Source organism: Microcaecilia unicolor, chromosome 9, assembly GCF_901765095.1.
Source record: "Microcaecilia unicolor chromosome 9, aMicUni1.1, whole genome shotgun sequence".
Classification (NCBI taxonomy): Eukaryota; Metazoa; Chordata; class Amphibia; order Gymnophiona; family Siphonopidae; genus Microcaecilia; species Microcaecilia unicolor.
The window spans coordinates 31,858,435-31,885,408 of NC_044039.1; the positions used below are offsets into that span (position 1 = coordinate 31,858,435).

At 41.2% G+C, this 26,974-nt stretch overlaps 1 protein-coding gene across 1 annotated transcript in view; it reads right to left on the reverse strand.

Annotated features, from left to right (window-relative positions):
• Positions 1-1,369: 1,369 nt before the first annotated feature.
• Positions 1,370-26,974, reverse strand: part of GAS2L3 (growth arrest specific 2 like 3) — a 54,669-nt gene continuing 29,064 nt past the window's right edge. Inside the window, exons 6-10 of the mRNA XM_030214653.1 lie at positions 24,916-25,057; positions 17,999-18,062; positions 10,154-10,292; positions 5,309-5,416; positions 1,370-2,861 (exon numbers count right to left, since the gene is read on the reverse strand). Coding sequence (XP_030070513.1) covers positions 1,389-2,861; positions 5,309-5,416; positions 10,154-10,292; positions 17,999-18,062; positions 24,916-25,057 — 1,926 coding nt within the window. The 3' untranslated portion in view covers positions 1,370-1,388. The remainder of the gene's footprint in view (positions 2,862-5,308; positions 5,417-10,153; positions 10,293-17,998; positions 18,063-24,915; positions 25,058-26,974) is intronic.

The following is a 26,974-nucleotide window of genomic DNA, read 5'->3' on the forward strand; positions in this document are numbered from 1 at the left end:
CCCAAACTGGGCGCAGATCCCATCCCAAAACGTTATTCTATAGATGGCGCCCCAAACCAGTGTCTTTTATAGAATAGCGCTCGGTGCTCATTTTTTCAGCAACCAAATTTAGCTGCCATTTACTGAATCTAATATTTAGTGCAGAATTTTTACAATACAGACTATTTTCAGTCCATGGTCGTCATTACCATGGGCACCTAACTGCTTAGAGCACTTTAGAAATTAGACTCCATATTTTATACCCTAGTCTCCTGTGTTACAAAAAGAATGGTTTAAAAAAAAAAACACATTTTCTTCATACAAGATGAAAATAAATCAAACACTGGCAATAAAACTAGAGAAAATGTGTTAAAACATCTACTGAATGAGGAACCGACCCAAAAGCTCTCTCTACAGCTGAGCTTTTATCTATTTAAGAAACCTTTTACTAAAGTGCAATAAAAATGTAGTTGCAAAAATTAACATATGGCAAATGCAAAGTCTGTGTGTTAACCGAGGATGATATGCCCAGTATCTCTTAAACAGAGAATGTAGACAGGGAGAGAAAGCATTCCTTTTACTGCATATTAACTGCATTGCACATAACATGGCTGCAGCTACCGTTATCTACTGAGGTGGCATTAAGATATCTGCCATTGTGATAGTTAATACGCAATAAGTTACTACGTGTCCAATCCAATCTACGAGTTGAAGTGTGAATTCACACTGGCATGACAGCTAGTGCATGCTGTAACCATTAGCACGGCTGTACATTTAGCACGCACTATTAACCGCTTATTGTACGTTAGTGAAAAGGGCCACTAAACGTTTAATTTTGGGTACTGTGGCTAGAGTAGTCCACAGTTGAAACAAAAATCTTCAAACTCTTGATTTTAAAATGCTTGCTACTTTCTGTTCCGAGGTCCTGATGAAAACCATAAATGTAATAAATAAGTGAGAACTGTCCATATTTTAACTATCAAAGGCCCCTTTTTACCAAGCTGCAGCAAAAGGGGGACGGTGCTGGCATGCGTTTTACACGCGCGCCAAAGTCCCCTTTTACCACAGCTGGTAAAAGGGAAATCTCGCTTTCCTAAAGAAATAGCTGTATGGCAAGTATAGCACTTGCAGTATGGCAATTTGGGGGGGGGGGGGGGGGGGCCCTTACTGCCACCCATTGAGGTGGCAGTAAGGGCTCCCACATCAACCCAGCGGTACTACCCGATTACCAGCTGGTACATTCCGGCGCTACAAAAACAACAGGGGGTGGAAGTACCGCCGGGATGCTGCAGTAGCCCAGCGGTACTTCCTGTATAGTGAGTGGTAAACCTGCGTTGGGCTTACCACCTCTTAGTAAAAGTTGTCCTAAATTTTTAGCTTACAGTTTTTTTTGTTTTAATACACACCCATTAATTTTTTTTTCTTCTATCTCCATTCATAACAAAATATGTATCTTCTTTCTTTGATTTGGAAGCCAAGTCTTTTGAAGAAAGAGCAATCTTTCTTGATGCAGGTGATGTTTTTGAATTCAAAACCACCCGTTTGGTTGTAGACACCTGGCCTTTATCTTGCATGTGAGATGCTTTTGCCAATGGCTGTCTCTTTGTAATAACCTGCGCAGTTCTTGCTGGAGTCTGTCCTTTGGCTGAAGACTGGGGAAGTCGCACAGTAGACAGTGGAGTTCGTTCAGGTACTTTTGCTTTGTTAGCGCCTTTCGGAGGAATTCTGCTGCTGTTTATCTGTCTGTTATTTTTCACTGCAGGCTGTTTCATGGTGGAAGGCAAATTTTCACTTGGTGCATCTCGTGTCCCTGTTTTTCCAAGTAAGGAGGGAGCTATCACAGCGGACTGTTTAACAGCACCTGTATTTTTGAGATTCTCTGGTTCTACCTTTGGCACTTGGTCACCAGCTACATTCATAATTCTGCTTTTGGAATTGCATTTTTCTATTTTTTCAGGGAACTGATGTTTAGATAAAGGATCATGTTTTCCTGAAGGAGGAACTGATAAAACCGAAGGTGAATTTCTAAACTTAGTAACAGTTTGAGGTGATCTGGAGAAGGTTCTGGGGGACTTTAGAGCCGGTTCTGAAGCAGGAGAATCTGTTCTTGTTAGCTTTGATTGGGATGTGCATTTAGATGGTGTGTATTTTTGTTTTGAAGGCATTACAGTTTTAGTAGAACTTGGCACAGAAGTAAGCTTACTTGAAGAGCCAGAATGGATCAGATGTGGTAAAGATGAGGAGCAGTAAAATGGCTTGGTTGTAGAGGCTGACTTAGGTGTACTTTTTGACCAACCACTTTTGCCAGGTAATGGTGAGAAACTAGCTACAGTTTTTGATGACTGTGGCAAAGGAGTTTTACTAACCGGACGCAAACGTTCTAAAATAGGAGTAGAAGATGCACTCTGTGCAGGAGACTTCAAGTTTTTCTGACCTTTTTTTAGAGATTCGGCATGTGGCTGGGGACGTTTTGATGAAGAGCCTTGAAGTTTAGAGTGCATTGCCAAAGAACTTAACTGGTTAGGTTTTACAGAGGAAGGAGAATATTTTGTTGCCCTTCCAGGTGTCAAGGCAGAAGAGTGTGTATGTTTAGAGACAGTCTGACCACCAAGAGTAGCTTTTGGAGTTGCGATAGGCGTGCATGGTTTAACATTTTGCTTCTGAACCATGTTAACTGCAGATATAGGGTTCATGATAGGTGCTTGTGGGGCTTTTGCAGATTGCAGTGTAGTTCCATTTTGACCTCCTTTCTGAAACTGCAAAATTTTCTGCTCCAGCGTTGTGAACTGCAGTACTCTACATGGATCATATTTAAGCAAAAACCCTTGAAGAGTGTCCCAGCCACCACCAACACGTACCATCACATGTTTTCCATGTAGCATCTGAAAATTCAAGATATACATTAATGTAACCAAAAACAATCCAGGTTAAATGCAGACATCAATGCAAGGTCACACTTTTACATTTATGCTCAGTATACTGGCATACAATGTGCTCTTATTACAATGCAGAGTCCAAAAATTAAGATATAACTCGTAATCTTATTGCTTTGTTTGCATGAAAAAGATCTACCCTCAAATTTTAAAATGTCTTTATTTCAAATGGACATAGGAAAATCAGATTAGCTTCAACGGGTTTGATTTCACACTATAGAGGACAAATGCTAACCAAATATTTTCTGGTCATTCAGCCAGTTCCTGGCCTATATAAAACTAAAAGGATGGCTCAAAAAATTAAAACTAGCCTCCTACATGTGTTATCACTCCTTTCACGTATATAAAAAGACATACAAGACTGTCACCTGTAATCTCTCAGTCCTGTGACTAAGACTGCCTAGTTATCTTGTCCTTAACTCTCCTTGCAAATAAGTAATACTATGCATGAGATATATATGCATACAACATGCATGGCTTTGTAAAAGTTGGGGGGGGGGGGGGGGGTAAAGCAGTTAATTATAACGCAGGACGAATGTGTTAAGGATTTTTTTTTTTTTTTAACACTACAATTCAACTTGAAAAATTTCTCCCAATAATGGAGTCTGTCCACTTTTATTTTGTGGTCTAAAGAAAGTTATTTGTATACTTGTTGTAGGAATTGGGACTCAATTCTCCTTTATACCTAGTTTGATTTTTGCTTTACTACTACTAAACATTTCTAGAGCGCTACTAGGGTTACGCAGCGCTGTACAAATTAAAAAAGGACGGTCCCTGCTCAAAGGAGCTTACAATCTAAAGAACGAAATGTCAAGTTGGGGCAGTCTAAATTTCCTGAGAAGAGGTGTAGTGGTTAGGTGCCGAAAGCGACATTGAAGAGGTGGGCTTTGAGCAAGGACTTGAAGATGGGCAGGGAGGGGGCCTGGCGTATGGGCGGAGCCTGGAGTTGGCAGTGGTGGAGAAGGGTACTGAAAGGAGGGATTTGTCTTGGGAGCGGAGGTTACGGGTAGGAACGTAGTGGGAGATGAGGGTAGAGAGGTAAGGAGGGGCTGCAGATCGAGTGCATTTGTAGCTTTCTCTGTATTTCCTGAAACAAGGGTTTGCTTGTTTGATTTGTTTTCTCACAAATTAAAAAAAAAAAAAAAAAAAACCCAGAAAAAAATTAGTTGCAGAGCTCTGTCTACTAAACCAGTAAGATTACTATTAAATCAAACTACAACATAGGCCAGTATTAAGCTAAAAGAATACCAAAAGTGATAATGGAAACTGCATTAATTCTTAAATATTAGACAGGAGAAGAAATGTTTTTGCTATGTATCAGAATGTGCATATTCATTATAAGTAGATGAAGATCACAGGGAAAATCTGATTAAGCCACGAGACTTCAGAATCAAGTTTCAGTAGGCTTAAATGAGAGGTTCAGTCATGAATGCTATTAGTTTTATGAAATGCTCGATTTTTACAGTCTATATCAATTCTCAACCATTGCTCAGAATGAAAAATGGAGAGAAAGAATAAAACAAGTTGAAAAAAAAACAGTAAGACACTAAGGGATATGTTTACTAAGGCACGTTAACATTTTTAACGCGCCTTTAAAGTTAAGGCACTTTAAACGCCAACATGCCAATACATTCCTATAGGCACGCTAGCATTTGACGCGTGTTAAAATGCTAACGTGCCTATAGCACACCTTTGTAAACACAGGCGTAAATTCAGCTCTGCAGTACTTTGGGAACTTCTGCACTAACTACACACATTCTTCTTTAGGAGAGAGAGTAATTTTCTAAACCATTTCCACTGGTAAATCAGTGTTTTCTCTGCAGAAAAGTAGTTTTAGAAAAAAAAAAAAATTAGCCTCCTTGGGTATGAGAGAACATAAAAGCAAGTACTATGTTCCTCAAGGCAAGGTACCTCCAGGGTTGCACTTGCACACGCTAGAATTTTCCAAAGCAAAAATGTGCAGTTTTTTTTCCCCGAAATAATTTTCAAAGTACACAGACTTCATTTTGAAAACTGCGGAAAGTCCATGGGGAAAAGTACCCTTGAAGTAACTTCCCACTAACCCCCCGCCCCACACCCTTTATTTGCTAAACATACAGTTTTACAAACAATACTTCATGTATTTTCTTTTGGCTCTGCATCACAAGTTGGTAATCAGCATATAGTTAAGAGTTGAAGCAACATGAGAAAGAATGCAACCTCAAGGAGCTGTTTGTTTCTCTCTGTACCTCACCTAGAACTCTTTGAACATAAGGTGGCTATTTACATTTAAAATAAAAATCCCAGTAATTATGCCTTTGCTTGTGCATTCAAGAAACAACTTAGACACCAAAATCTCCTTTAAATATTTCTGAACACTCAAAAAAGGTTATGTAAGAGATTAAAGAAATACTTACGCGTATAAATAGAATTTTATCACCTAACCGATAACGCCCTTCAGATAAATACTCAATAGAAAAGCGATGGGAACAATTGCAGGGAGGATCCTCTGCTATGTGCTTCACCTGAATGAGACAGAATTTAATGGTAACTACAAACAGGTGTAACTGTACTATTTTACTTTGAAATATAATACATATTATAGATACAGTGCTGGCAGATTCTAGCATTACATAAATTAACTGATGAAGAATGACCAAATCATTAGTATACCAATATTCAGCCAGCAGTGGTCAGCATTGCTTTAAATGTTGATCACCACCAGCTATACCAGAACCAGATATTCAGTGGGTCTTTGGCAACATCCAGGTATGGCTGATATTCAATGCTGAACCCTCATAACCAGGTACAGTTGGACTGCACTATCGCCAGAGCCCGCATAACTCCAGGCTCAGCAGCAGCACCAACTACAGCGTGTCATGGCAGTCAGCATAGATATTCAACAGGACAGTGCCACTGAACATTTGCCCCTAGACCAGTTAGCACAATTTAACCAGACAGGAGTAAATTGCTTTGAATACTGATCAGTGCAAGCCAGGGGCGTAGCCAGACTTCGGTAGGAGGGGCGAACCCTCCCCTGCCACCGCCTACCTTCGCTTTTTGCTGGCGGGGGACCCCAATCTCCGCCAGTCGACGTCCTCTCCGTCCTGCTGCAGTCTAAGTCTTCTTCCTTCTGTTGCATGCTGACATCCTGTACGTTGTACGTGCAGGACGTCAGCATGCAACAGAAGGAAGACGACTTTTTTTGACTGCAGCAGGACGGAGAGGACGTCAGCTGGCGGGGATTGGGGTCCAAGTCTAATTAATACCTTTACCTGTAGTCAAAGAACCTCTCCAGTTTCTAGTTTTCACCTAAAAACTTACAGAAACCTATATTCCGAATGCATTAAGCAACTTCAGATGGAAAAAGAATGAAAACCTCACTAACTCTGTAGTGGGGGAACAGAGATTGAACTGAAGACATTTTACTGCTTTAGTCTCACTTATAAATCATTTTAAATGGGGGTTAGCAGACCAGTGCGAGCCTATCAATATTTGTCCAGTAGGACCTGGGTCTGTGTCCTATGTGGAGTGGAGGATCTCTGCCCATATTGGGCATGAGGGAAGAGGGCCCAAATGAGAGACATGGAAAATGCGGGAGATGGTATTTTGTGCCTGCAGTGACTGGCCCAAAAACACATATCTGAAAAACGAGAAATTAGGTTTTACCTGAATTTTCTTTCCATTAGTCCTTCCCACTATTTTAGAACCTGCGGAATAATCGTGTCCATCAACCAGCAAGTGGAAGTAGATAACCGAAACATCTCTTGGCATCCAAACCAGCTCCTCAGAATTTATATACCCAAGCAGTTAAGACATCTTCCTTAGTCGGCCTCTGAAATTGGCCAAAGCCGCAACCTGAACTTTTAGAGAACCCAACGCCAATCTTTTCTGAAGGCTCGCCTGAACACACACTAGGATGCGTGTGATCTGAGCAGAGAAGGGAGAAAGTCAGCACAACACCAGCCCTCAAACGCCCTCCACACCCTCATATATGCAATGGATGTAGAGCGTTTGAGCCTGAAGCAAGGTAGCCGCGACCTAATCAGAACCATCTTTTCATCTCACCGAGCCCTTTCAAAGGCCAAGCAATAAGACAAAAGGAGATCTGCTCATCCATTAACACCAGACCTTGTTTCAGTAGGCTGTGTATCTGCGGAAGACAGAAAGAATCTCCCTTCTAGCAGCTAAATCAAGTCCAAGTACCACGACCTCCATGGCCAATCTGGGGCTACGAGAATTATTCAACCCTGGTGCAATGCAATCCTTTTCAACATGTTGCATACCATGGGCCAAAGAGGGAAAACATACAGTAGATGAGTCTCTGGCCAGGGCTCAAGTAAGGCATTGACCCCCCCATTGAGCCCAGTTGGCATTCTGTTTCATTGCCATCAAGTCCAGAAGTGGAGAACGCCATTGGTCCACTATTAGCTGAAAACCTTGGCTGGATTGTTCCCATTCTCCCAGGTCCAAGCAGTGCCTGCTGTGAAAGTTTGCCTCCACATTCAAGAACCCAGAAATGTGAGCTGCCAACAAAGCAAAGATGATATTTCTCTACCAAAGTCATGGGGAAGGCTGTCTGCACCACCATCGATGGCTAGAGGTCCCACCTTGCTTGTTGATATGAGCCACTGCTGTCGCATTGTCAGAGAAAACTCAAACCCGAGTTCCCACCAGAAAGGGAATAACAGTTGTGCAATGCATTGTGCACTGCCCTGGGCTCCAAGCAATTTATCGACAACAGGCTCCTGTTCCGTCCAGGTGACCTATTCCACATGAAACTTGTAGTGATTTCCCCAACCCAACTTGCTGGCGTCTGTTGTCACCACCTCCTATTGTTTTATCGGAAAGGGAGCTCCGACAGTATAGTTCCTGGACGACAACCACCACTCCATACTCCATCTGGCAACCAGCTTTACTTCTGTACAACAAAAAGAAGGGGGCAGACCAGTGTGGTTCCACTAATATGGCATTGGGGAACAGGAATACATGGCTGCTCAGCTGAGCATCCCTGTTCCCCGATGCTGTATTAATGGATGGCGTTTGCCTTCTCATCTCTTATTTCATTATCTGTGGCTCAGTCAATATATTGGCACCGAATCGCAGGACTCTGGAGTCATTTTAGCCATTGCCTACTAAAACAAACACTTGCTTTGGAACCACACTCATCTACCCCCTTCTTTTTGCTTGTTGTGTTGTGGATCGTTATTAGGGGGTTACTTCTGCTTCATTTCGGTGTGGCTGTACTTCAAATGTATTTATTCTAGATATACCACCCTTGGAAATACTTCTGTGACACCGGAGACCAGTGGCTGAGAAAAGAATCCTGTAAAGGGCACATATGAGCCCTTGCCAATGGCACCACATCCGTTTCTGCCGTTATTGACCCCAGAACCTAGATGTAGTACCAGATGCTGGGCCTACCATGCTTGAGAAGACGAATCTATTGAATCAGCTTTGAACTACTACTACTATTTATGATTTCTATAGTGTTACAAGGCGTACGCAGCGCTGCACAAACATAGAAGAAAGACAGTCCCTGCTCAAAGAGCTTACAATCTAATAGACAAAAAAATAAAGTAAGCAAATCAAATCAATTAATGTGAACAGGAAGGAGAGGAGGGTATGTGGAGGCGAGTGGTTACGAGTCAAAAGCAGTCCTCGAGAAAGATCCTCTCCCTTGCTGTGTCGAATAGAATGCCCAGATATTCCAGCATCAAAAATGAAGTTAGTGTGCTCACCCAACCCAATGACTGCAGAAGACTGACAACTTTCGCCACCACACTGCCTGAATAGGACGCCGCACGAATGAGCCAGTCACTGAGATACTGGTGAACTGATTCCCTGGTGCTGAAGGAAGGCCACCACCACAACCCAAACCTTGGGAAACATTCTTGGTGTCCTGGCAAGACCAAAGGGCTAAGCCCTGAACTAGAAGTGATGGCCCAGCACCACAAAATGTAGAAACCTTCAATGTGCCAGCCACATGGGTATATGCAAGTACGCCTCCTCGACTGTGAGAAATTCTCCCACTTGAAGCGAGGCCATCACTGCTCTTAGCATTTCAATGCAAAAGTGGGACACTTGGAAGCAGATGTTTAGACTTTTGAGATACAAGACTGGATGAAAGGTTCCTTCCTTCTTTGGGACAATGAAGTAGACTGAGCACCAGCAAGGAATCTACGGTGGCCTGAACCTCAACCACTTTGGTTCCCTTTCAACAAGGAAATGCAAGAAGAGAGGAGCAACCAAGGCAGAACTCCAACTTCTAACCTTCTGTAAGAATATCCAGAACCCACTGATCTAATGTGATTTTGGTCCACTCCTCCCAAAACTCCTGAAGACGTTCTCCAAATGGAGGAATAAAAAGAGTGGACCAGCATTGTATCATAGCAAAGCTCGGGAGGCATTGGGTGCTCTAGCTAAGAGAAGGACTTCCTGTCCGTACGAAGAGAAAAGCTGGCGTGCCTGAAAGTGGGACTTCTCACCATATTGCCGACTACCAGGCCAGTACTGCCTGCCGTCTCAAAAGACGTACGACCAGAGGCATTCGGTTTATCCTCCAGCAACCGCTGTGACTTAGGTTTTTTTCACCAAGTTACCGAGATCTTATCCAAATAGTCATTTGCCCCAAACTGCAGTTTAACTAGTCAGATTTACCACTGCCAGCTACTCCACCTAAGCTCACAGTCTCAACAAGTCTTACTCCAGATGAGACAGAATCAGGACCGATGCTGTGTCCCATGTTCTCTCTCTCTCTTTTTTTAAAGGTTATTGTGCTAGAAAGGAGAGTTCCACAGGAAAATGGGGGAGAGGTGAAGCGAGGAAAGAAGTAAATTCATGGGGGCAGCAGAGGCAGGGATGTGAAGACCTCCAGATAGACTCAAGCCGCCTGCAAAGCTCAACTGGACCAGGAGCAAATCACTCAGAACCAGAGACTGAAAAGTGTATCTATCCACTGAGGAGCTGGACGGGACTCCAAGCGAGAGATGTCTCAGCTCAGGTTTTCAGTTCTCTGAAAATAGAAAAATTTTAGTGTATACAATATAAGTCCACAGGTATGTTTTACTTGCAGTCTTTGCATAAGCATAGTTTTGAAAAACAGTCTATGCACTCTCCCTCCCTCTCCGGCTTAAACACATCCCTCCTAATATGGCTAAAAATAGACCTATTCAGGAACCCCCACCAACAATGGAGAGTATTCCAGTTGTCCTTTTATCTGTGTTAACTGATTTTTGAAAAATGCATTTTGTGATACTTACGGCCTGGTGGAGATCTCCCTGATGACAGCAGGACTTTGGGGTGCTGGTGGGGATTACAGGTCCTGATGCAATTAGCAAAGTCTCCTCCAACTCAATTTCCTTCTCTAGTTTTACAAGAACAGGGGGTTCTACACCATACCTGAAGATTCAAGACACGATAATGTAATTTGAGTAAATGTGGAGATGCGAGAAGACAATAGGAAAATGAAGGTACAGAAGAAATAAGGCAATAGAACATCAGACCGAAAACTGTGAGAAAAGGAGAGACAGAAGAAGAACATGGAAAAACTGAGCAAGTGGGAGACAAGAAATGTCACCATCTGTGGTAAAATAAGACAGAATATCCATCCTCACCCTCAATTTACCTAACCCTGGAGTCCTTTTACTAAGATGCGCTAACGGATTAGTGTGCGTTAAATGCCATACAGCTCATTGTATATCCTTAGGCTGTATGGCACTTAACACACAAATTTGTTAGCACGCGCTACATCCATTAGTACACCTTAGTAACTGCCACTCTGTGCAAAGGCAAAATTCTGTTGGGAGCTGACAAATTTGCATATCTGACATGACTACCAAAAATGTTTTGAGCCCCAGTTTGCCTGTGTCTTAATCCTTCCCTGCCTCTAATACTTCATCCCTTATCTTGCCCAATTTTTGTCCTCCACTCACACACTTCCAGCCTCTCCCTCAATCTGCAGCCTTCTCTATCTTTCACCCCCTCACTTTCCCTTACTGTTGGCCTCTGTCACCTTTTCCCACCGCTCACCCCCATCAGCTCCCAGCAAGTCCTTCATATTTCCCTTGTTCTGGGTAGGAAGGGTACCCAGGATATAATGCTGCTGTTGCTTGAATAAATTTTCACCTGGTCTTTGCATACTTTTTATTTATTTTTAAAAAATAGTAGGTTCTCATGGTCGGGGGGTGGCATCCTGACAACCCCCCTTCCTCTTCGTACAAGACATGGTATAAATGAGGAAAAACAAGTAAAGGCAGCTCCCTGATCAGAACCTACCTCTGTGTATGCCTACTTCAAAACTGCACACTGAGATACACACGAGAGGCATTTTTGAACAGGGACACCCATCTCTGAGGACGTCCTCGCAAAGGGGTGGGGCCCATCTTTAGTTTCGATAATACGGTCAGGGACGCCCAAATCTCAACATTTAGGTCGACCTAAGAGATGGTCGACAGAGATGGACAACCTCGGTTTTCAGCAATAATGGAAACAGAGGACACCCATCTCAAAAACGACCAAATGCAAACCCTTTGGTCATGGGAGGAGCCAGCATTCGTAGTGCACTGGTCCCCCTCACATGCCAGGACACCAACTGGGCTCCCTAGGGGGTACTGCAGTGGACTTCACAAATTGCTCCCAGGTGCATAGCTCCCTTACCTTTGGTGCTGAGGCCCCCAAACCCCACTCCCCACAACTGTACACCACTACCATAGCCCTAAGGAGTGAAGGGGGGGCACCTACATGTGGGTACAGTGGGTTTCGGGTGGGTTTTGGAGGGCTCACATTTACCACAAGTGTAACGGGTGGGGGGTGGGCCTGGGTCCACCTGCCTGAAGTGCAATGCACCCACTAAAAACTGCTCCAGGGACCTGCATACTGCCGTGATGGAGCTGGGTATGACATTTGAGGCTGGCATAGAGGCTGGAAAAAAAATGTTTAATTTTTTTTTTGGGTGGGAGGGGGTTGGTGACCACTGGGGGAGTAAGAGGAGGTCATCCCCATTCCCTCTGGTGGTTATCTGGTCAGTACGGGCACGTTTTCGAGGCTTGGTCATGAAAACAATTGGACAAAGTCGGCCAAATGTTCATCAGGGACACCCTTCTTTTTTCCATTATCGGCAGAGGACTCCCACCTCTTAACCACACTCCTGTCCCGCCTTCAGTACACTGCCGACACGCCCCCATGAACTTTAGTCATCCCCGTGATGGAAAGCAGTTGACACTGCCCAAAATTGGCTTTTGATTATGCTGATTTGGGTGACCCTGAGAGAAGGACGCCCAGCTCCCGATTTGTGTCAGAAGATGGCCGTCCTCTTTCGATTATGCTGCTGATAGTTAGCACTTAGATTGTATAACACAATCAAAAATATATGCGCTTGGAAAAGTTTAAGATGTGATCAGAAAAATAATAAATGTGCAAAATCATTATATGGATGGACTAACATATCTAAAGATTGTGGATTTCTTATACACCATAAAAACGTTAATTTACTTATAAGAGGAAAAAGTAGCCCATTGGCCAAAAAACCTCTTCCCCCTACCTAACTTGTTTATATATTTATTATTCTCAAATTCATTTTTTTTTCTTTTAACTCAAAGCACACTTACCTTAAAGACATTATGTTCTGCATTGCTCAGACATCTTATTATAAGTAAATTAACATTTATTTGGTGTTATCAGAAATCCATTGTTTTAAATTTGTGCTCTGATATGTAGTGGATTAATCCCCTTTTTTGTGTTTATAAGGTTCTTTATAGTGTGTTTGGGTACTTAATATGGCAAACTCTTGGGAGACAGGTTATAGGCTTTCTGCAGAAACTGATGCAGGTTTTTTGAATAGCAATTTAGGGGGCTCTTTTACTAAGCCGCCTACGTGCACACAACGTGCGTCAATTTAGAGTTACCACCCAGCTACCGTGAGGCCCAGGCGGTAAATTTGTTTTTTTACGCGCACCGGAAAATAAATTATTTTCCTGCATGCGGCGGAAACAGAGCAGTAATCGTCATTCTACGCACGTAGATGATAATCACATGGCTACCATGTGAGACCTTACTGCTAAGTCAATGGCTGGCAGTAAGACCCAAAATAGACACGCACCAATTTTTATTTTGCTGCACATCCATTTTTGGCAAAAAAATTTTTTAAAGGCTTTTTTTTTTTTTACAGGCAAGCTGAAAAATGGATCTGTGTGCACCCAACACACACCTAACACTAGCGCAGCCAATTTTCAGCGCACCTTAGTAAAAAGGACCCCTAGATTTACAAATAGGCAAGATTGGCAAGCATTGCTGGTGAGGTTTAAGGCAGCAATCAAAATGGATTGAATAGTGCTTCTTTGATAGAGCATTGTAAGTTGGAAAGAATTCCTAGGGGAAATGCAGAGAATGACATCTTTAAAGTTAAGTGTGCTTTGAGTTAAAAGAAAAAAATGAATTTGAGAATAAATATATAACGAGTTAGATAGGGAGGAAGAGGGTTTTTTTTGGCCAACGATTGAAGACTGTCTGCAGGGTGCCGTATGCTTATTGCGAACCACAGATTTCCAAGGCCATTTTTTTCCTCTTTTATTATAAAAATTTGTATAACACTCCAATTATATTCTCTGAGGTGAATGCAAAATTTTGATATATAATGAATTTCTTATATAAAGTAGCCTCAATAGCCCAGGGAACCATATTATTTAGGACTCCACTGAATTGGCCAGCATCATAGGCTCCTCCTCTTTTCAGAAAAAACCACCAACATCAAAAAACTCCCTATCTTAGGGGAGAAAAAGATCATGTGGATAAAAAACGGAAAAGAGGGGTATTTTATCGAAATATCAATAAGAATGCACCACACCTCAACGAATATTAATGGAAGTAAAGGAAATATATTTACTTCATAAACCTTGTTATTAAGAGAACTGAGAACAATATATCAAACTGAAACCAATGTATTTCGGAGCTACAAATATTTTTCACTCTGAGGTGAACTAGCTGTGTATAAATATATTAAACAGGTTACTTATCTTTAAGGCAGAATATAATAGCCCTTTTAAAAGTTCAACCCATCTGGTTCATCTTTGTATAATGCTCTCGAACATCGATAGTTAGTATCCTGTTTGTATAGTTGTCAGTCTCTAGTTGTTTCGGTATTGAAGTCAAAAAATGTAAGCGTGGGTAATACTTAAAAAGTATTAAATTTCGCTATGTCTATCCAGTTTTCTCGACAGCCAAGGCCCCACTGTTTCGCAATCTTCATCAGGAGAAGTTTCAAAAATAATAGAAATTAAATTCCTTTCTATCCATCGCGAACAATGATTCAAAACATGGCGCCTGTTGATATAGGACGCCAGTGCTTAAACTCCACCCCCTTAGAGTAGCGTCACTATTTGTTTAGTCCAATCAGCAGTCTGAGTTTTAATCTTCAGTTTAACATATCACTAAATTCAACCATTTTTGAAGCCTTAATATCGACCATTTATCAAAAACGATTTATACTGTTAATAAACGAGACTAGGCTTAGCTGAATACAAAAAATCAGAATATGTATATACACGAGATGAAAGTTATCTTAATTTTTAAATTAAGATAACTTTCATCTCGTGTATATACATATTCTGATTTTTTGTATTCAGCTAAGCCTAGTCTCGTTTATTAACAGTATAAATCGTTTTTGATAAATGGTCGATATTAAGGCTTCAAAAATGGTTGAATTTAGTGATATGTTAAACTGAAGATTAAAACTCAGACTGCTGATTGGACTAAACAAATAGTGACGCTACTCTAAGGGGGTGGAGTTTAAGCACTGGCGTCCTATATCAACAGGCGCCATGTTTTGAATCATTGTTCGCGATGGATAGAAAGGAATTTAATTTCTATTATTTTTGAAACTTCTCCTGATGAAGATTGCGAAACAGTGGGGCCTTGGCTGTCGAGAAAACTGGATAGACATAGCGAAATTTAATACTTTTTAAGTATTACCCACGCTTACATTTTTTGACTTCAATACCGAAACAACTAGAGACTGACAACTATACAAACAGGATACTAACTATCGATGTTCGAGAGCATTATACAAAGATGAACCAGATGGGTTGAACTTTTAAAAGGGCTATTATATTCTGCCTTAAAGATAAGTAACCTGTTTAATATATTTATACACAGCTAGTTCACCTCAGAGTGAAAAATATTTGTAGCTCCGAAATACATTGGTTTCAGTTTGATATATTGTTCTCAGTTCTCTTAATAACAAGGTTTATGAAGTAAATATATTTCCTTTACTTCCATTAATATTCGTTGAGGTGTGGTGCATTCTTATTGATATTTCGATAAAATACCCCTCTTTTCCGTTTTTTATCCACATCATCTTTTTCTCCCCTAAGATAGGGAGTTTTTTTGATGTTGGTGGTTTTTTCTGAAAAGAGGAGGAACCTATGATGCTGGCCAATTCAGTGGAGTCCTAAATAATATGGTTCCCTGGGCTATTGAGGCTACTTTATATAAGAAATTCATTATATATCAAAATTTTGCATTCACCTCAGAGAATATAATTGGAGTGTTATACAAATTTTTTTGATTTTCTATATATTACACTCCTGACACTTTGTGATTTCTCTTTTATTATAAGTAAATTAACATTTATATGGTGTATAAGAAATCCACAAATGTTTTAGATTTGTACTCTTGATATGTAGTGGATTAATCCCCCCTTTTTTGTGTTTATTGGACTATCATATCAACATAACCAACATATAGTACAGAGACAATACTTCTCTGTACAATGTCCATTTTCCTCTTGCCTCTTGGTGCAGCTTAATTCAACTATACAAATTACAGCCATAAAGATAATCTTCAAAAACATACATATAGAAACATTCTAGTCCTGACGTAGATCTCTAATTTCTCATATTTTTGAAGATTATTTTATGATTGGAATTTGTATAAATGAATGAAGCTGCACCAAGAGGCACGAAGAAAATGGACATTGTACAGAGAGGTATTGTCTCTGTATATATGTCAGTTATGTTGATGTCCTCGATGTACAATGATTGAAAAATATGCTAGTCCATCCATATAGTGATGTTTTGCACTATATATTTTTCTGAGCACATCCAACTTAAACTTTGCCAAGTGTTTGTATTTTTGAAGTAGAATACTATGCTAAGTGGATGCTGTTGCTCCCTTGCAGCTGTCTTGGGAAGCAGATTTGAGTTTTGACACAACTGACTTTGATTGGTATACCTTTTGGGTTAATTCTGTAGGAATATGTGAAAGACAAGTGCTGCATGCATTAACTGTCAACAATTCTATGAGCTATGATGTCATTGGATATAGTGTAATGTCTTGTGGGTGTGTCTGAGTCACTCTAGTTGCTCTGACAGTGAGTCAGTCTGTGTCAGCATAAGATGGTGTTAGCAATCTCTCTTCAAGCTGTATGATAACCAACTGACAGAATTTTTGTATTCAGTAGTTTTACCATGTGTACTGCAAGTATGATGTAAATAGTTATCTGAAGAAACTGTAAGTAAACATCATTTTTGTTTGGAAGTTAAAGAAGAGAGAGTAATTGAATCTTTTATTCAAGAGTCTGTGTGAAAGAGAGAGAGAGAACAAAAAAAATGGGAGTTAACACTTCTAAAGCTCTGCTGCGTATGGGCTAAATCTGCTGAAGTAAAAGTCTATTTTATCATTTCTCCCCATCAAATTCCCTGCGGCCTACTAAATCAGCGGCGATATCCCAATCCTCTTATTTTATATTCTACAGAGCCTACTGGACCCATGCTAGAGTGGCTAGGATCACTAAAAGTGTTACCTATAAATGTTGGTCGTGTCAAGGCCCTGATGGGTCACTAGCACACATGGTTTTCTTCTGTAAGAATGTTAGAGCATACTGGCGACTTATTTGGGCAAAAATGTGTCTTGTTTTTCATCTGCCAATGACCACAGCAATCTCTTATGAAATAGTGATTTTAAGAGCCTCTTCTCCTTCCATCACTATTTTGGAATCAGATAAGAAATTGTTCAACATCCTATTAGCTGTTGCCTTGCATTTAATTGTCTCCAATTGGAAAAATAATGTACATTTAAATTACAATGAATGGTGGAGCTATGTATGTGTGATCAGAAAGTATGAAATGATTTTGCCTCGCAAACATCAGAGTCAAGTCAGTATTAAAGACCTGGGCCCGCTTGGATTTATTTTGTCGAGAATCTCCTGTCACTACCTGATCTTGTATATTTCTGCTGCTATCTAGAGATGGAACGTTGATAATGCTCTGATCTTTTATTGTATATGCCATGGATTGTTGTTGTTATTGTTTGTTTGTTTTATGTTTGACACAAAACTTCTAATAAAAATATGAAGCAAAAAATAAATAAATAAATAAAATACTATGCTATAATATGTACTGTTTGACTATTTTTTTTCTGCAGAAATTGTCTATGCCTATGTCTATATTGTTCTTGCTGTATACCACCCTGGGTGAGTTTCTTCAAAAAAAGGTGGAAATAAATATTAGTGTGTGCATATATGCTATCATTCTAATCATTTACATGCATAACTGGTACACAAAATGTTAGTACCTACTTTTCAGAATTTCACCACTACTGTGCAGTCTGATGGAAGTGCTCCCAGCATATTCCCATAGAATTAATGCCCAGAAAAAAATGTTTATCGTGCAGGAAAAGCACCCGCAGGAGGCAGTTGTGCCTCGTTAAGTGACTGTATACTAACGTCAGTGTACAGTCTATGCCAGTGGTTCCCAAACCTGGTCCTGGAGGCACCCCAGCCAGTCATGTTTTCATGATATCCACAATGAATATTCATGAGAGAGATCTGCTGCCTCCTTGGTAAGCAAATCTCTCTCACAAATATTCACTGTGGATATCATGAAAACATGACTGGCTGGTGTGCCTCCAGGACCAGGTTTGGGAACCACTGGTCTATGCCATTTCCACCCACCCCTTAAACAGGGTATACTGGGCTAATACGCAAATTAGAACATGCAGTCATGTCAATGTGGTAACAATAACCGTGGCTGTGGGCTAACAGTTACCATGAGCACATTTGGGGAAAAAAAGAAACCATTTAGGGAAATCATTATGCTTCCTTGTACACATACCTTGATATAATTCGGCCAACATCTAGCAGACAAAGGCAAACCTGTCTTGGATCTTTGTGCAAAACTATAAAAGACAAAAATGGTTTGAAATTAAGATACGTTCTAGAAAGCAATAATCATGCACACACATACAAAATCTGTTTAATCAGTCTCTCCATATATATGACATTGTACAATTCTGTCCTATTTCTATACTGGCAGAAAAACATAAGTGCACTGGAGTTTCACACTTCCAGTCAGGGCCAGTCTTAGGGCGAGGCAACCGAGACGACCGCATAGGGCCTCGCACTCAAGGGGGCCCTGCCCTGACCACCCAAGCTCCAGTCCCCCCGCCCTCTGAATTTTAAAAGTTTATCTCGACGTCGGGTTACAGCGGCCAGCAGGTAGCAGCAGCAGCAGTGAAAAGCGTGCGAGCTGCTAGGCGGCATTTCGGGAGCCTTCCTTTCCCTCATTTCCACGAGGGCGGGACCAGAGCTGAGCAAGGGAAAGGAAGGCTCCCGAAGCGCCGCCCAGCAGCTCGCACGCTTTTCACTGCTGCTGTTACCTGCCGGCCGCTGTAACTCAACGTCGAGATAACTTTTAAAATTCAGAGGGAGGGGGACCTTGGAGCTGGTGGGTGGGAGAAAGAGAGAGGCCTTGGAGTTGGGGGGGGGGGGGGGGGGGGGAGAGCGCCCTGGGGATGGCCGGCCCTGGAGCTAGGGTGGGGATGGGGCTAGGATGGGGCCCCATCAAATTGGTCTGCATAGGGCCCCGCACTTGCTAAGACCGGCCCTGCTTCCAGTGTTAGGCCCAAGGCATGCTGGGAGCAAAAGCCATAGTGAAAATGGAGCGCTAATTTTAAACTTTGGTCGTAGGATGAGTAAAGAAACATTTTTATAGCATCAGTGAGTAATCCAGTAGACTATCACTTTTGTTGCTTAATGAGGCAATTTATCAGAAAGCAAAATTCTGTACATCCATTCAATTAGGATCTAAATTCATATGAGAAGGGCAGACTACTCAGATTAAAATTGTGCGTTATAGAAAGCAACTGCAACATGACTACAATCAACTTAAAAATAAAAGTATAGTTCAAGATTTTCACATTAAGAAGACAAAATCTTAGGAGAGATGTGTGAATTTCCATAGGTAAATGGAAATTGGTATGAGTGTATAAACAGCAAGTCCAAAGAAGTCCCTACTTGCATGTATATGACACATCACACAGATTTTTAAAGGAGGTGTGTGAAGTAGCTCCATATTTTGGAAAGTTTCCCTGTCAGAATTTACACCTGCCTTGAATCATGCATAGCATCTCATTCAGATCAGGTGTTTTGGAAGAGTGCTGACATTCACACCTACCTCAAATCGCTAAACATTGGCTTTCCAGATAATAGCTCCTTAATTAGCTTTTCAGAAAGTTTATGACCTGTTACTAAGGCAGTCTTGTGGAAATCCACTGCTTATCCCTGGGGGGTAAATAGTATTGAATCTATTTCTTGGGATCCTAACAGGTACTTGAACCCAAATTGGCCACTGTTGGAAATGGTATACTGGGCTTGATGGACCTTTGGTCTTACCCAAACTGGCAACACTCGTGAACTTATGTCTTTATTCTGATCTGTATTGGGGAAATTTTTGTAAGAAACACATTTTTCTCTCTCTTTGGTAAGCTGATATTTCTAGCCTTCAAATGATTATACTAGCGCTGCTTATGTCATGTGATTTTCTGTGGCTTTTTCTTTTGCTGTCTTGAGATGTTAATAGTGGTTGATATTACATAAGAGAAGCCATACTAGGTCAGACCAATGGTCCATCTAGCCCAGTATCCTGTTTCCAACAGTGGCCAAGCCAGGTCACAAGAACCTGGCAGAAACCCAAATCATGGTAACATTCTGTGCTACAATCCCACGGCAAGTAGTTGCTTCCCCATGTCTGTCTCAATAGCACACTATGCACTTTTCCTGCAGGAACTTGTCCAAACCTTTTTTAAACCCAGATATGCTAACTGCTGCTACTACATCCTCTGGCAAAGATTTCCAGAGCTTAACTATTCATTGAGTGAAGAAAATATTTCCTCCTATTTGTTTTAAAAGTATTTCCATGTAACTTCATGGAGTGTCCCCTAGTCTTTGAACTACGAGTATCCAGCACCTCTCCTCTGTGCCACTGTTCCTATCCTCCACCCCATGTTCAGTATCCCTTTGCTCTTCATATTCAGCATATGCCCTCTGTGTGTTATCTTGCTCTATCCAGTATCCCCTTGTGTCTGTTTCCATGTGTCTCATTCCCTATGCTCTATCCATACCCAGCATCCCTTCTGTATCCCCGTTCCTCCTCGCTTTCTTTACTCCTCCACCCCACCCCTGATCCACTACCCCTGGTCCAGCATTTCTCTCCCTTGGCTTACAGTCTCTCCCCCTTTCTGTAGTCTCTGTTTCTTCCCTCTGTATGCCCCCTCACTCCAGAATCTGCCCCTTCTGTTCCCCTCCCATTTCATCTAGGTCTGTCTCTCTACCCCTACTTATCCACACCCAGGTCTCTTCTCTTTCTCCCCCACCTTTGTTCCAGGTCTTTTTTCCTCTTCTTCCCCTCAGTCTGGCATCTCCCCCCCCCCCCCTTTTGGTCCAATGTTCCTGCCCCCCCCCCCACCCACACAGAACCCTCCAGGTCTCTCTCTCACTCTTCCCCTTGCATCCCATCCCCCCCCCCCCCCCCATTTTTGTTCCAGGTCTTTCCCTCTCTTTCCTCTCCCTCTGCCCCTACACCCCAGTCCAGTGTCTCTACAGCCCCCCACCACCTGTCCTACGCATGCCGAGGTGGCTCGAGGCAGACACAGTGAAGTGGCCTCTCTTTCTCTCAGGCCAGTGGAACCTTTCCTCTGGTGCATCCCACTCACAGGAAGTTGCAAGATGTGGCAGAGGAAAGCCTCTGCTGGCACAAGAGGCCACTTTCACTGCTGTCTCTGCCACAAGCCGCCTCACCATATGGAGGACCAGCAAGGGGAGGGGGGTGTTGTAGAGACACTTGACCCAGGCACAGGGTGGGAGGGGCAAAAGGAGAGGAAGGGAGGGTTTGGCTGCAGGTGGCCCCTACCATTCAGCAGTCCTGGACATTTTGCTTGGCTCGCTCAATGGTAGCAATGCCCCTGATTTCTATTAATATGAAGTACAGAAAATATGATTAACTACTTTTGTCAACAGATAAAAACCTTAATAAAGTAGTAGATCAAAGAAAACATAATTCCATTATTTAATTACTGTATTTGCCAGTTTTAATCAGCATCAAGTCTCAGGTTACACATGTCATTTCACCACAAACTCTGAAGATGCCAGATATTCCCAGTCCATAGTATTTAATGTTCCTAACATGCTAATTTGGTACTTATGTTTCTTTAAAATTACTACAGTTAGCAAAGCAAATGAATTGAATTATCTACTGAATTAGATTATTCTCTTAATGAGCTGTTGCAGAATTCATTCTTTCAGATAAATGAGCTTGGCAACTGTTGATCACAAGGTTACTTCCGAGGACTGACAGAGTACAATCACATAGGGCATTTTAAGATCATCAAGATAAACAAGAATATTCGTAAAGAAGATGCCAAAGAAAGTATCAGTTGAAAATAGAAAGTCCTTATTAGTGCTAAAATTACAAGATAATAGTGCAACTCAGCAGTCACGCATGCACTAATGATCAGATACCAGGGATTTCCAACACATTTTTAAAACTATAGTCATCCTTCCAATTTGGTTTGCGACTCATTCTTCCTGTTCCAGAACCGCAAGATTCACAATCTTGTACTTATTCTTGGCATTACTTCATTACAAGAGAGCATGTGCACCACTTCTCATTTTTAACCCCACTCCCCTCCCGAGGACAATCTCTGAAGAAACGTTTACTTAGCCTACTTTTTTTCCTCTGTTTTTATATATTTCAGACCTTTCCAAGGTTTATAAGATTAAAACAACCTCATAAAACTTGGCAGGCACCCTGCAACAAAGAGATGTTATACAATAAAAACATGATCTGTTGATGTGATGTTTTTTTTATTTTGGAAGTGTGTGCTGTGCTTGAATGAAGTGTTTTGTTTTACTCTATCATTTTATGGAATTCCTTTATTTACTAAGTTTTATGTATCATATTTGACTATTGTAATCCATTCTGGCTTGCATTACAAATAGACTGTATAGCAAAAACAAACGATAAACAATTTCAACACGATTAAGATGTGAAAACTACATACTCTAAAAAGAAATTTTTTTTTATAGAGTATAAACTTATTTAAAATAAACCCTTCTCCATTTTACCAAACAGTGCCAATAGGTCATAACAAAACAATAAAATACGGCTTAATATAACTTACTGTAGTTATAAAATTTGTTATATTTGCAATGTAATGTGTATGTTTAAATTTTATAACTACAGTAAGTTATATTAAGCCGTATTTTATTGTTTTGTTATGACCTATTGGCACTGTTTGGTAAAATGGAGAAGGGTTTATTTTAAATAAGTTTATACTCTATAAAAAAATTTTTTTTTAAAGAAAAAATATTTAAGCAATAATTGATAAAAGGGCTAATCAAAATCAAGCTTGCTTCCTGGTGCATCACTTCTGTATAGAGAAAGGTCAGCTCAAGTGAGTCCGATTGGACATTACCTTTTCCTAGCGAGTATATCCGCCCTCCCTATATGAAGATTACATCCTAGAAAACAGAAGCCTAAATCTGCCCCTGGGTATGTATGTACTAAAAATCCAAATTCACACTAGTTGAGGCAATCTGAATGCAGGGGCAATAATCAACATCTAATCAACATCCAAAGTCAATAATCCCAACGCTTATAGAATGCTTCTTTCTTTATTTTATTGCAAATCCAATTATCTGGAGGTTAACAGACCAATCGACATGGGCTATGTTTTGTGACTGAGTCAGGAGAGGTCAGGGTTTTGTTTAGGACAGTCTCTGACGCAGTCACAAAACATGGCCTGGGTATGTACTTGCACAGTGGTTCCCCATAACAGATTTTGGATAAGATCCCTTTGGCATCTAACTATATTTGTCAGACCCCTAACCCCAAACTTAAGACCAGTAAAGAATTAACACTTAAGGGGATAATTTTCAAAAGGTCACCTAAAGTGTCCGTGCTAAAGCACGAATTCTACAACAGCAGTTAAGCCCTTGTCGTTATAGAATACTAGAATAAGTCCGCAGTTACACACTAACTTCAGGCAGAAGCACTTACACTAACTGAATGGCTGGTGTAAATGCTCACAACTAACTGTCAGGCATATAACTGACAGTGTTCTATAACCCTTGAGTTTAAGTGTTAGACACACCCCTGACCTGCATATGCCCCTCCCACATCCACATCTCTCTCACAGTTACGCACTATAGAATTTAAGTGGTAAAATTATAGAATATCAACGAAGTGCAATTATGCACACAACTGCAAATTATTGCCAATTATAGCTGATACTTATGCCAAATGTAATAACTGCCAGTATTCTAAAACCTGCGACACAATTCTGCACATGGCCCAATTCAGTAAATGGCATTGGAAAACATTTGTGCTCAGCGCTATTCCACAAAGGACACTCCAGGCTCAGCAGCCTTTATAGAATAGCTTTTAGAGTGTATTCCAGCGTCCAACTTTGGGCACGAGGACTTACACCAACTGAAACGGTGTAAATTCTGGCACACATCAGGGGCGTAGCCAGACTGTGGCGGGAGGGGGGTCCAGAGCCCGAGGTGAGGGGGCACATTTTAGCCCCCCCCCCCCAGCACTGCCAACAACTTTGACACCCCCCCCGCCGACGACCCTCTCGACCCCCTCTCCCGCCGCCGACCCTCCACCGCCGTCGCCTACCTTCGATGGCGGGGGACCCCTGCCAGTCGAGGTCCTCTTCTTCCGGTGTAAGGCTTCGTTCTGTTTCTGCAAGTCTGATGTCCTGCACGTTGTAAGTGCAGGACGTCAGACTCACAGAAACAGAACGAAGCCTTGCACCGAAAGAGGACCTCGGCTGGCGGGGGTTGGAGTCCAAGGCCCCCGTGGCCCAATGTAGCTACGCCACTGGCACACATACATGCCCATGCCTCTCCCATAGCCTTTTAAGTTGAACACCGATCTTCATAGAATCATACGCAAATCCAAATTACAGCCAATTAACATCAATTGATTGTTAGTGGCTCATTCACTTATTTGCACATGGATCTCAGGATCATGTGTTATTTGAGCACCATTTATAGAAACTGGGGTGTGTAAAAATGGGTACATAAGATTATAGAATTAGAAGGTAAAATAACAGAAGCAAAGCAGACAGAACAATATAAAACTGGTAAGGCGAATGAAAGCTCAAGGACCCATAGCTTAAGGCTGCCGACTGGTTCCAGATTCACAGGACAAGGTTGATCCAGTCCTAGGTTTACCCCATTGAATGCTGGGACTTGTAGTCTTGCTTTTCTTAAGGGATGCCATGGGAAAATCAGAACTACAAGTCCCAACATGCAACAGGGTTAACCCAGGACCGGATCAAACTTTGCCCTGTCAGTCTGGATCCAATTGGCAGCCTTACCATAGACCAACAGAGGCTGGTTTAATTTTGAATGAGATTCTTGATATGTCTCCTTTATGTGGTACATGCAAAGCACTTACATTAAAAATATATACATAAAAAGATTTTAATTATTTTTCTTACACTGTTAATTGAATATACAGTAGATGAAATAAAATTTCTATATACTATTGCTTTAACTTTTTAGAACAGTATTTCTACGGTGGGGGGGGGGGGGAAGCATCTTGTTATATGTTATTAAATGTCAAGGCATTTGGGGTAGAACATTTTTAATTCATGATAGGCATATAGACAAGAAAAGCATACAAGAAATAAAGGCAAACTCTTAAAAAAAAACAAAAAACAATTAAAGAATTTTAGTTACCTAAACCTTCAGATTCAAAAAGGTAAGTCTCATCAACTCCTATACTTCTGCACCAGCGAAGGAAGTTAGCTGTATTATCTCGAGCAAAAAAGGATCCCGAGGGTGCATCCTTTTTACATGGAACTTTCCTCATTGGAAAACGCTAGCAGAAATCCAAAATATTACAAGAATTAAATCTCACATAATATTCATGTCCTGACATCCTGTTGTCATGTTCAAGTATATATCTTTGAAAAGCAGCTATTATTAATGCAAACTCCATGCAAATATTCTCACAAGTCAAATAAGTTGCATATTTCATTGATTACTTAATGCCTACAAAATTATACCTGAAAAAATTTACAGCTAGATTTAAATCCATCTGGAGTATAAACCTGCACTCCTGTGTTACACAGATTAATGTTATATATCTATATAATTTCACAATGGAGAAGGGTAGTTAGTGGGATTCCTCAGGGGTCTGTGCTAGGACCGCTGCTCTTTAATATATTTATAAATGATTTAGAGATGGGAGTAACTAGCGAGGTAATTAAATTTGCTGATGACACAAAGTTATTCAAAGTCATTAATTCACAACAGGATTGTGAAAAATTACAGAAGGACCTTACGACACTGGGAGACTGGGCGGCGAAATGGCAGATGACGTTTAATGTGAGCAAGTGTAAGGTGATGCATGTGGGAAAAAAGAACCCGAATTATAGCTACATCATGCAAGGTTCCAGGTTAGGAGTTACGGACCAAGAAAGGGATCTGGGTGTTGTCGTCGATAATACACTGAAACCTTCTGTTCAGTGTGCTGCTGCGGCTAGGAAAGCGAATAGAATGTTGGGTATTATTAGGAAAGGTATAGAAAACAGGTGTGAGGATGTTATAATGCCGTTGTATCGTTCCATGGTGCGACCGCACCTTGAGTAGTGTGTAATTCTGGTCACCACATCTCAAGAAAGATATAGTAGAACTGGAAAAGGTGCAGCGAAGGGCAACTAAAATGATAGCGGGGATGGGACGACTTCCCTATGAAGAAAGGCTAAGGAGGCTAGGGCTTTTCAGCTTGGAGAAGAGACGGCTGAGGGGAGACATGATAGAGGTATATAAAATAATGAGTGGAGTGGAACAGGTGGATGTGAAGCGTCTGTTCACGCTTTCCAAAAATACTAGGACTAGGGGGCATGCAATGAAACTACAGTGTAGTAAATTTAAAACAAATCAGAGGTATATAAAATAATGAGTGGAGTGGAACAGGTGGATGTGAAGCGTCTGTTCACGCTTTCCATAAATACTAGGACTAGGGGGCATGCAATGAAACTACAGTATAGTAAATTTAAAACAAATCAGAGGTATATAAAATAATGAGTGGAGTGGAACAGGTGGATGTGAAGCGTCTGTTCACGCTTTCCATAAATACTAGGACTAGGGGGCATGCAATGAAACTACAGTGTAGTAAATTTAAAACAAATAGGAGAAAGTATTTCTTCACCCAATGTGTAATTAAACTCTGGAATTCGTTGCCGGAGAACGTGGTGAAGGCGGTTAGCTTGGCAGAGTTTAAAATGGGTTTGGGCGGTTTCCTAAAGGACAAGTCCACAGACGCTACTAAATGGACTTGGAAAAAATCCACAGTTTCGGGAACAACATGTATAGAATGTTTGTACGTTTGAGAAGCTGCCAGGTGCCCTTGACCTAGATTGGCCGCTGTCGGGGACAGGATGCTGGGCGTGATGGGCCTTTGGTCTTTTCCCAGTAAGGCATTATGTACTTATTTTCCCACTGTACAAACAGTGGAGCAAAAATGACACCAGAACAGTGGTTTTCAGGTCAGATGAGGCACAGGTTTGATTTTTCTGGTTGCAAACAAAAACAATGAGACATCCCCTGCAATCAATCAAATCAGAACAACAGAGGGGCCACCAACACCAAATATTTATATATATAAAACTTTATATACCCTCTTCTTAGCAAACAAACAAATTGTCATTCAAGATAATGAATACAAAGTGAATACAATGAAATAAAAGTACATAAATACAACAAAACCAGAATTTAAAACCTGGGAAAGTTT